The following is a 12212-nucleotide window of genomic DNA, read 5'->3' as shown; positions in this document are numbered from 1 at the left end:
ATAAATAATTAATAAGAGGAAAGGAAAGATAACCTATGCATTTCTCTCCTCCCTTAGTAACTGACCTTTGAATTTCCCCAAGATGTCAGTTTCTACCACCCATGTAGGTAACTTATTGTAGCAATTTATAACTCGCTGGCTAAAATAAAACTTTCTGCAATCCAGTCTAAATATCTCCCCCCCCTGTAACTTGAAATTATGGCCCCTAGTTCTAGAATCATTTATAACTGTGAAAATTTCATTCTCATTCATATTACTTTTGCCTCTCAGAGCCTTAAATACCTCAATTAAGTCTCCTCTAAGGTGCCTAGTTTCCAAGCTCTGCAACCCACATATTTGAAGTCTTTCCTCATAATGTGGATTACTAAATACTGTTGACCTCAAGGAAGAAAATGGGAAAGTTTTTTTTTTTTTTTTTTTTTTGCTTATCCACCTGACTCCCCAAGTATTCAAAATTAATTAATTAAAGGCTTCACTGATGATAGGAAGGCAATTGAACAAATTGTGGAAACAAAGAATGGGAGATAACAAAAATGAAATCAGACCAAATACAAAGGGTTATTGATAAATAGTCTTGGCAATGGAGCCAAAAATTCTTTAAAGTTTTATTCTATAACATTTTAAAATGAGACTGAAATGAGAGCCAGTCCAAAATGACCCCTAAAAATTTAGTCTTCACTTCAGATTAGCAGAACATTATTGATAATTATGCTGCAACAGGTGAATCACACAGATCACAAAATCCAATATCTGTTCAATTACATAGCACTGGCTAATGCAAAATCTTTTAAGTTTCCTATAACGGATCATACTAACTTACATAAATTGACTACCGTGTTGTAGTCAACATCACGCAACAAATTTAAAAAAAAAAAATCACTTTTTCACAAATTCTCTTTTTTAGATGAAACACATATTTAAACAACCTAACCTTCTTTTAACAATAAACAAAGTACAAAACACACAACAATCTACCTAATAACAAGTGACAATAATGGTGTAATGAACTCCAAAGTCATTAATGCCACTTGCAAAAAAATAAATAAATACATTTACCAGAAACCAGAAGATAGCCCTGATAACTGGAAAACTTTCAAGTAAATCAGAAGAGTTGGCAGGTCTGTTTATCCTAATTGCAATTAGATTTCATATTGTCAATAAAAGAACTTCACTGACCTGTTACTTATAAAGGCATAGTATACAAAGTAAGTGAAAATATCATAATGAATTGGAATAGTAAAACTGAGTAAATAAAATTTTATTTATTCATTTTTATTATTTAAAATGACACAGATGTTCTTTACTTGCATCATATATTTTAACAGGGGTTTGTCTGTTACTTGTAGTATAAGCAGGGAGTGGAGTTCAAGGTATTTTTAATTTTTTCCTCTGAATATTTATAAATTTAATAATGCCTTAAATGTTAAGAATTAAATGAAAGGCATAAATGGTTATTAAATCTTAAACTATTAATAAAGTTAAGCTAAAGACATAAAAAAGACAAAGTTACGAGACAAGTTAAAGGTATATAATAAGAGTAAAATTGAATTTTATTGAGGTTTAGATACACTATATAAAAATAAAATTACATTAAATTATGCAGCTTAATAACAAGACCACCAAATACTCAACAATTCCACCCTACATTGGTGATGCTTCAATTCTCTTTCAGAATTATTATCAAGTCTAAAGAAAAGAAAAAGGAACAGAAATTTGTTTTAAACAAATGTATATCTAAATATTTCTATAAGTATAAATTGAAACTGATACAGAAGTCAAGAAATAAATTCTATACAAAGAAATTGAAAACTTACCTGGAAGACTGGAACCTTCTTTTAATCAGATCTGAGCTTTTTTCTCCTATTACTTAATTTCTTACTTGGCTTTGTTCACACATGATTGCTTGCAGTCTCTTTCTAGGCTTCTAGGTAAGTTTGTAATTTTTCCATATTTCCCAAAATGCATTCCATGACAACTCCTTTACCAATTTAGAAATTATACTTTCATGAATATTTAGACATACAGGGTGTCCATAAATTATTGACCTCATTATGAAGCTCAATTAAAATGTTACTGTAATAGGTATTATAAAATGCCTTGCTGCACTTAATAAAAAAATTCGAAGAATTTCTTATTACACAACCACACTTCAGTAAACTTCCATATGGACAACTTTGGTAGCATGCAGAGTGTCAAGATGGCAGCTGATTTCATTCTAAGTGTTTTGAAGCATCTCTTGAGAAATGGAAGTCACTGCTTCATCAATCTGGTCTTTTAACTCTGTCATGTTGTTAACTTTTTTTGCATATACCTTGTCCTTTACGCAGCCATGATATCTGAAACAAGAGGCCATGGAATGGGACCATCCTGGTTGATCCATCAGTTAGGAAAATTTTTTATTGGGGAAATTGTGCACATGCAAGCTCCAGTGTGGTGATGCCCCATTTTGCTGATAGAACACATATGGCTGCATATCTTACGGCTGAGTTACAACGTTTTTGTGGAAGTAAAATGGCCCAATCACCTAGCTGAAGGATAGTGCACACCACACACTTACCTTGGTACTAGCATGCTCATGTTCACAAAATGAGTGAGGATTTTCAAATCCCCATATGTGAACAATTGTGTCTGTTAACTTTACCACACAGGTCGAATGTCGCTTCATCACTGAAAATGACATTTTCTAGAAAGTGTTCACCTTTGTCTATACAGTTGACAATGTGAACAGTGAATTCATCTTGTTGTGAAGCTTAATTTCCTGGATGATCTGCACTTTGTAAGCATAAAGTTTCAACCTCTTGCAAACCACCCTGTGCAATGTTGCTCAAGGTATTTGCAGCTGAAGACTTGTCTGGTGAACAGATTTTGTGGGATGTCGGGTAAACGCTTCCTGAATTTTTGAAACTTTATTTGCAGATACACTAGGTTTACCTGCTCCTTTCTGGTGTAGCACACTGCCAGTTTGTTGAAACTGTTTCAACCATCATCTCATTGATTGTTCCATAGGTGGATCTTTCTGGAATTCCTGTTGAAAACATCTCTTTACAGTCACTAGAGATTTGGCATCCCACAGCCACAGCACAAACACTGCTTTTTCCTGCACTGTCACCATTTTAATGCTGTATTGTTGCAATACTTACTGGGATTAAGGCTGCCAACTGCATGAGAAAAAACTCATTGAGTTGCTCTGATAACTGCAGCAAACTATTCTAAGATACCTATTACAATAAAATTTTAATTGAGCTTCATAATAAGGTGAATAATTTATAGACACTGTACAATTGAAAACTTTTTCACACATTTTAGTCATGACAGTTCTCAAATTTTCTATTCCTCTTTAAACTTGGTAACAATTTCCAAAAAGGAATTGAAATGTAATCAAAGTAGGACAAAATTGTTGAGTAATTGGGTACCTTATTGCTGACTTGTTTAGTTTTATATAGTATACCTATACCAACAATGAAGCTTAAAATTTCACTCCTCTACAGCTGAGCACTTAATATTACCCAACTATTTAAAAATGTATTAAATGGCATCTGCAGAAATACTGAATAAGAGTTTCAAATATGAAATAAAAACTATCTTATTCATATTTATTCACTTACAGCCATATGTGGCTTGAGGAACTTCCACGAAAAAGCATGATTTACCCTGGGGGGAAAGAAAAAAAAAGTATTAACTTTTGACCATTAAGATACTTTACTTGCTAAGCATAACAAAACTGGGAAAAAATTAAACATTACAACAAAGCTTATTTTATGTGAGTACAGCAACCATAAGATTATAAGAGCAAGAGAATTCTGAGGTTGCTAATTTTCTTATTACTTAGCTCGACACATTTTTGATGTCTCAACTATCATGTGGCTTTTATATATAAATCTATAAATGTCTATTAATTTGCTGAATGTCTAGTTTTATTTCAGCCTGTGATTGTACTAGCAAGATATTCTGCACAAAATCTCAGTTGTTCTTACTTCATTTGAAAGATCAACCTGCCGAGACAAACTGTCATTTATCAAACAAACTGCCATGGAACGGAATACCAAAATGCAAGATAGTAGGCATCCATTCTAAATAATGTGGACAACTTTTATATATTAGAAGGGATAATTGCTATTCTGTTCAACTGGTTCATCATTCATGTTTCTATTTATAGCAACAATTCTGCTATAAATAGAAACATGATTTTTTTTTTTTTTTGTAAACAAAAAAATTACAGTTGATAAGAAAAACCTGCTTGATGATTCCTTTAGGAATCATTATCAAGCAGGTTTTAATTTTCTAATCAACAAATGCATGTATGATTGTTCAACTATATATATACAGTAATACCCCGAAATTATGCGATAGGTGGGTCCGACGAAAATCGCTTAAGTTGAATTCGCGTAAGTCGGGGTGCAACTTTGCACATAAATACATATAAATTTTGTTTAATTGGGACCAAGGACTAAATATTTAATAAAATTGCAGTTCTTTATACATATTAATACAAAATATGTATTAAAAAAAATAAATGAGTTACGTAAAAAAGTTATTTCGATATCGATGGCTTCATAATATCTAACAAATTCGTCTCACGACACAGCGCCTTCTTTTTTTCACGCAGAATTTCTTTGTAGCAAGCTAATAATTTTTTATTGCTTCCTTTGCAGCTATAATGCGTTCTTTGTTGGAGTATATGTTTTCTAAAATTTTTAAGCCCTTTTCAATTTTTTTTTTTTTTTTTTTTTTTTTTTTTATGTGAACCCCAAACACGAGAGGTATTAGAACCTATAGTACTTAGTACCATGCTTGGGTTTGAGGTTAAGAAGACGAAAGAAGATATTTGTTGACATTGGACTTGAACTTCGGTAGATTGTAATTTTCAGGAAATACGTATGAAGGAAGGTTGTTCCAGAAAACGGCAGTTGAATGAATAAATGAGGAAGATGAAAAGTTGGTTCTGTGAGTTTGAAGTTGGACAGTAAATGGATGTTGGCTGGTGGCGGCACGTGTTTGGATTGTTTTGAAAGAGAGAGCAGGAATTATAGAAGCCAATTCAGAAGAACAGTGCCCATGGAAGTATCTGTAGAAGTGGCATGCAGCAGAAACAGTGCGTCTATGAGAAAGCATGTGGAGAGACTCTGTTAGAGATGAATCATTAATTAACCTAACTGCCCTCTTCTGAATGGAATCAAGAAGCCTGAGAGAGGTTTTGGGGGCACCACCCCAGATGTGGGAACAATATTCCATGGCAGGGCGGATTTGCGATTTATACAGAGTCAGCAGCTGTTTGGAAGAAAAGTAACGCCGAGAGCGAAAGAGAAAACCAAGTTTTTTAGATGCAGAGGAAGCAATATTTGTAATGTGCTTGTGCCAAGAGAGATTAGAAGTCAGGGTAATCCCCAAAAGAGATATATCATTTTGCCTAGAAATCGGAGTGTCACTTAAGATAAGCATAGGAGTAGAAGAATCCTTTTTGCGAGATATAAGACAAGACTGGGTTTTAGAAGGGTTGAAATCAACTAAGTTGTCTTTGCCCCACTGGAGAATTACCTGAAGATCGGCATTTAACGAATTGGTAGCAGATTTTCGAGAAGTTGAAGCTGATTGAGCAGGACAAGGTTTCTCAAAATGGAAAGTTGAATGCAATGTGCTATCATTGGCAAAACTATGGATAGGATTGCCAGTCAATGGAAGAAGGTCATTGATATACAAGAGGAAAAGAGTGGGGGAAAGAACTGAACCTTGGGGGACACCAGCATTAGTGGAGAAGTTAGAAGACAGAGAGCCATCTACCATCACCCTCAGTGAGCGATCAGAGAGAAAACTGGATAACCAATTACTAAAAACAGTTGGCAAACCATAAGATGGAAGCTTGTTTGGAAGACCTTTATCCCAAACACGATCAAAAGCCTTTGAGATGTCAAGAGCAACTACTTGTGTTTCACCGAACCTTTCCATTGAATTAGTCCATAAATGGGTAACATAAGCCAGAATATCTCCAGTGGATCGACACTGACGGAATCCATACTGGTGATCGTTGATCAGACGGAAGGTTTCTAGGTAGTTTAAGAGTTGGCGGTTAATTGATTTTTCCATTACTTTAGAAAGAGTAGAAGTAATTGCAATGGGACGATAATTGGATGGGAGGGATTTGTCACCCTTTTTAGGAACTGGCTGGATATGAGCAAATTTCCAAGCAGAAGGAAAAACACCTTTGGAATAAGAAAGTGAAAAAAGGCGGCAAAGAATAGGAGTAAGTTCAGGAGCACAGGTTTTGAGAACAAGTGGAGAAATACCATCAGGACCTGGAGCTTTCTTAGCATCAAGATTCATCAAAATCCTTCTGATATCCTTTTGACGGAAGACCACAGGAGGCATTGAATGGAGCGTGTTGGGAATGGTGGGAGGTGTTTTACCAAGATCATTAATACATGAGCTGGAAGAAAAATTGGATGCTAGCAGGACAGCTTTATCCTTGGCTGAAGCGGCAACAGAACCATCTGGTTTGGACAGAGGTGGGAGCAGAGATGGGCAAAAGTTGCGGCCAATAGCTTTGGCAAGAGACCAGAATGCTCGGCTACCATTAGGGCAAGAAGCAAGTTTTCTACTCTTAGCCTGTTCAAACTCTAGTTTGGACTGATTAATAACTGCTTTACAACTGTTGCGAGCTTTGGTGTAGGCAGAAAATGAAACTGGAGAATTAGAAACAAGCCAATTACGATATGCAACATTCTTCTCTTGGACAGCCTTAGCACATTTATTGGAAAACCAAGGTTTAGATAAAGGACGAGATTTTAAAGTGGAGTGTGGGATAAGGGATTCCATTCCTGCAAGAATAATTTCACTGACACAATCTGAGCAAACGTTGACATCAGAAGTTTTGAAACAGTAATCCGACCAAGGAAAAGAAGAAAAGAAGTCTCGCAGGTCATCCCATTTTGCATTCTTGTAATGCCAAACAACACGTGGTTGGGAATAGCCATGAAGATAAAGGTTCCATTGGAGAAGAGACAATCACCAAGTTGTGATCTGAAGTGCCTAAAGGACCTCTCACTTCGACCGTGTACTTAGAAGGGTTGTTTGTGAGAAAAAGATCAAGCGTATTGGCTGTATGATTAGGATTGTCCGGTATTCTTGTAGATAAATGATCAATCTGTGCAAGATCATTAGTAATTGCAAAAGCCTCAGCATCTCGACCAGCTGGGTCGGTGTGACTAGAAAACGGAAGCCAGCTGGAGTTGTGAACATTAAAATCACCAAGGAAAATTACTTCACTGTTAGGAAAGTTGGACTGGAGAAAGTCAAGTTGCAAAGAGAGGAAGTCAAAGAGCTCCAAGTGATTAGTGGAGTTGGGAGAACGGTAGAGACAACAGATGAATTTGACACAATGAGGTAAAAAGATTTTAAGCCAGAGAAGATCAAAGAGAGGAGATTCCAAATTGCCAAGTCTCTGACAGGGAATATCAGAACGGACATATGCACAAGTACCACCTTTGAGGCGAAAGGAATCATACAGCGAATAATTTGGGCATCTGAGATGAGCAGTAGATGAATCAACCGATAACTGAGATTCTGTCAGAAAAAGTACTTGGGGTTTGGAAGACTGCAAGTGGAAATGGACATCGTTGAGATTAGAATTGAGACCACGTATATTTGTGAAATGAATTAGAAAGTACTTGGGAGGTTTAGATCTTTTCGCAGATAAGCTTGCTCTATTAGTTTGACAATTCATGGTGTATTCAATAGTAAGAAAAAGTAGGTGGGACATGCTGTATGAAGTAATGAAATTTTTGGATATGGCGTACATGTGGTAAGAATATACCCAGATCCTTGACATAACGTGGCCTCGACAATGCTCCCCGCATACACACTACTCGGACTCCCTCCAGTCACTATCTGGCAGAGTAGAGGTAGCAAGATTATACACTAGCTGATCCGGAAGCTTCCTAGAGAGTTACCAATAGGTTCAGTCCGGTGTACTAACTAGCGGCCGGCCTGCGAACACCGTTTTAGAGCTGTACCCTCGAAATGTAAGGAATATTGGATCTCGCCACGACGTTCATCATAACCTTAAATGTCATCAATCATACTGCATGATGGAAGAGATAGGGAAGGGTTGACCGGAACTTAGCTCTAGAGACTAAACATGGGTTCCACCACTTCAAGCCTCCAATAAGCAAAGTGGTGGTATTTCACTGGTTGATGAGAGTCATCTACCGCCTAGTACTGCCTGGTAACATAGAGGGGCGGCGTTCCTCCATGTGGTGTGGGCGCCACACCTCGACCCCTGCTTACGTTGGTTCACACCTGGGTGGTCACCCACCATATGCTTGTGCATGGAGGTTATACCCAGGATTACTAACAGTCCCACCATCGTGAAGGTGCAAGCAGAGGATTTAGCTGTCACAGACCGTCCGGACTTCACCGAAATTGGGTCCACTTGACTTGAGTGTCACCGGAATATCAGTTCCATCAGCGTTTTAGACTCCCAGGTAGCAAGTACAGCTTGTCTGGCATATCTGAGAGAATGTCTGTGACAACCTCAAGGTCCATTTGAGCTGAGACCTTCTGTCAAGCTTGCAATTGTCATGTGTTTTTCTGGTGGAACTGGGTCTGAAGTGTCGGATACTTCAGTTTTGCTCACGCATCTCTATGAGCTCATTCATTGTCAGCTTCTGACTATGTGAATCCAACAGCTCGTTGACATCATTACCATTAACTTCCAAATCTAATTGCCTGGCAAGATTAACAACTTCTTCTATCACATGAGTGACATGATCGGTTTCTGGCATTGTTTTCGTCTCGTTTTTGAAAAAAAATGGACAAAGTTTCTTCCAGACACCATTCAATGTTTTTTTGTGAATTTCATCCCAAGATTCTTCAATGATTCTTACAGCATCTAAAACATTGAATTGTTTCCAAAAGTCTTTAACAGATATCTCACTATTTTGTCTCATAGCTTCATTCAGACGTGCAAACGAACGCCTCATGTAGTAAGCCTCGAATGTTTTGATGACTCCCTGGTCCATCGGTTGAAGCAAGCTGGTTGTGTTTGGAGGCAAAAACAACTTTCCCACACGGGCCAAAATTAATTAGGGTGGCAGGAGGGTGACCGGGTGCATTGTCAATAAGAAGCATCACTTTAAATGGAATCTGTTTAGACTTGCAATAACGTTCGACTTCGGGTATGAAGTGGTGACCAAACCAGTCCTCAATAACGGAAGCTGTTACCCAAGCTTTATGATTTGACTTCCAAATCACTGGTAAGCTAATTTTAGATATATTTTTTAAAACTCTTGGACTTTCGGAGTGATAAATTATTAAGAGAGGTTTTAACTTGCAGTCACCAGCTGCATTCCCGCCAACCATCACTGTCAATCAGTCTTTGGAAACCTTAAAGCCTGGAGAATTTTTTTCTTCACGCGCAATAAAAGTTCTTTTAGGCATCTTCTTCCAGAACAAGCCAGTCTCATCCACGTTAAATACGGTTTCACTGATATAGTCACCTTCTTCTATCATAGCCTTGAGTGTCTCTGGAAAAGAAGACGCAGCTTATTTATCGGCACTTGCCGCCTCTCCACTCTCCGCGATACTGTGCCAGTTACAGCGAGTTTTAAATCGGTTGAACCAACCGTTACTAGCTACAAAGTTTTCATCTTTGCCCGCCTCCCCAGCTTTTTCTTTCAACTTCTCAAAAATCAGCTTAGCGTGATAGCACACAGTGTTCTGATCGACTGAACAATTGTTCACTTTAACTTGATTATCAACACCATAATTTCAGAATTGTTTCCATCTCAGCAATAATACCATGATGTTTACAAATTATGCTTGAGTTCAAGGATTGAGCATTTTTCACTGCTTCGAGAATTCTTTCTTTATCTTTTATGATTGTTCTTACTGTGGATTCCGGTAGCTCAAACTTCTTTGCCAATTCACAAATTTTTATTCTACTATCAAAATCCTTGATAATGTTCAGTTTACATTCCAAAGATATCGTTTTCCTTTTCTTACTAGGTGCAGGAGAATCAGATTTACTTCGTTTGAACGACATAGTTTTTTTTAAGGGTTTAGAAAACATATAACAAAACAATCTTAACTTTCATCGATCGTAGAATCGTAATTGTGCACGTAGAGTTCGAGCGAAACACGTCCAATGCGTATCACAGCAAGAAAAAAATCAAGAACCGCGTAACTCCGAGTTCGCGTAAGTCGGGGTATTACTGTATATCAATTGCATTACTGCTTAAGGTATGCATCTTTTCCCATAAAACTACATGTCAATCAAATTCTTGCAAATTATGTATTTTGACAGGTGACAAAAACCAGAATAGTCGAAAAAGTATCCCAATTGGAGTGATCAATTTAATTTGTCCAGGGCCTTGGGATCACACTAACCTCTGGCCTCCTTGGTCATGAAGGACAAGAACAACAGCACAGTTCATTTTCTCTCTTATTGTACAATAAAAAGTATATATTTAATACCTGTAACACAGTACATTTTCAAATATTTCTAAACTATTCAGAGAGGTCAGAAAGAAACTCACTGTTCATAAAATACTCCAAGTAATAAATATATCGGTCTTCAATTTACCAATAACAAATTACTTTATCATTTTAATAATACACTCAATATAAATATTGTTGACTGACTATAATGAACTATATTGACAGGTTTCAAAATTGTAATACTGATTTCCTTTATTTTCCTGACAATCACTTTGTGGCTTTTTTACAATCCATTAAAATCCAAATAGCACTTTAGCACCTAATCTCATAACCATGTTTACATTAAAAGCCTCTAAGTACATTTAAAACAGAGTAGGACTTGTTAAAAAAATCTGAAAAACGAATAAAGAACTTTAATTTTGTAGCCCAAAATGTCAAATTTTTTTTTTTTTTTTTACAGACAATGGTATGGTGTTTCGGTTGCACATGCAACCAAAATACTATCTTCTATAATAATCTTCGCTTATATTTCAACCTCACAGAGTCATTTACTTCTAAGGGCTAAAACTACAGATGACATAGTGTTTGAACAACTACATCTGAAATTTCTGATTCAGTAATAACTTTTAATTCTTCCAGTATGAAGACTGTTCGTGTACAACACAGTACCATTCCTTTAAATATTATAAAAGGCAAAAATCCATAGATCACTAACTGATGTTAATTATGAACATGTGCCCCCTTCATTGTTAAAAAAAAAAAAAAAAAACACTACTGGTTAGTGACTGAAAGTTAACATGTAATAACAATAATTGTTGTTGTTACTGTAGCAGTTAGAATCAAATTCCGTCAAGTTGTCAACAATAAATTAACATTTAAAATTTGGGTTGCCAGAATTTTGATTCATAATGGGCAAAAAAAAAAAAAAAAAAAAAAAATTTGAAAATAGCCAAAGCCCTTATTCTGAAAAGTTATCTGTAAATATTATGTTTATTTAGTACAAATTCAGTCCTGGAACTATTTGATTCTATTATTTGTTCTTTAGTTAGCTCAAATATTTAAAAACAGTTAGTAATCATATGAAATCATATACAAAAATTCCTACTTTGAAGATAAATTAACTCCACTTCCCAATTTTAAATACAGAATCAATGGCAAAAAATTATCCTAGAAAGCACAGAACGATAATCCTGGGTTAAACAAAATCAAGAAAAAGTGAGCAAATTAGGACAAAACAGGGCAAGGAAGGGGTCTAAATTATCCACAGGTAATCAGCAACAGGTTAGGAATAGTGAGAAAACAACTAATAGAAACAACATAATATCTGAACTTGCACTTCTCCCAATAACATTACTGCACTACAAGCTAGTTTGTCTCAGCTTCTATTCTAAAACTATTTCAGAATATAAAATTTCTTCCTAACAGACTTAAACAAATTCATTATGGACTTAAGACTAGAATTTATAACTTTATAACAGTCAAGTTTAATTATGTCTCTATCAATAATACTATTGCTTTTGATTCTGTAAACATCAAAACACTTATCCAACTTCTCGTGATCTAGCTTTCTGTTTTTATCCGATAGGGTGGCTCCCTTCCCCTTATTCACTTCTCTTACTTTAATATACACATAACATCATTACACTTGAAACCAACATTCAAGATTCCTGTTGCATAAGATTAAAATATTACCTAAGATTTAGAAACAGTTTTTGACACTTCATTTATCTTTAATGGGCATGTTGATACACAGTACATGATGAATGTATGTTTCACATATT

The 12212-nt window shown here is 35.9% G+C and overlaps 1 protein-coding gene across 2 annotated transcripts in view; it reads right to left on the bottom strand.

The window, feature by feature from the left end:
- The window catches only part of msk (importin-7 msk), a 205955-nt gene that overhangs the window by 95667 nt on the left and 98076 nt on the right, over nt 1-12212 (bottom strand). For both annotated transcript variants that reach the window (XM_090383499.1, XM_090383500.1), the window contains exon 7: nt 3606-3651. In XM_090383499.1, coding sequence (XP_090239625.1) covers nt 3606-3651 — 46 coding nt within the window. The remainder of the gene's footprint in view (nt 1-3605; nt 3652-12212) is intronic.

The sequence above is a fragment of the Mastigoproctus giganteus genome, chromosome 10 (genome assembly GCF_048544385.1).
Source record: "Mastigoproctus giganteus isolate SK-2022 chromosome 10, ASM4854438v1, whole genome shotgun sequence".
Lineage (NCBI taxonomy): Eukaryota > Metazoa > Arthropoda > Arachnida > Uropygi > Thelyphonidae > Mastigoproctus > Mastigoproctus giganteus.
Note: the sequence above shows the minus strand (reverse complement) of the source record. Positions and strands in the feature narration are given on the sequence as shown.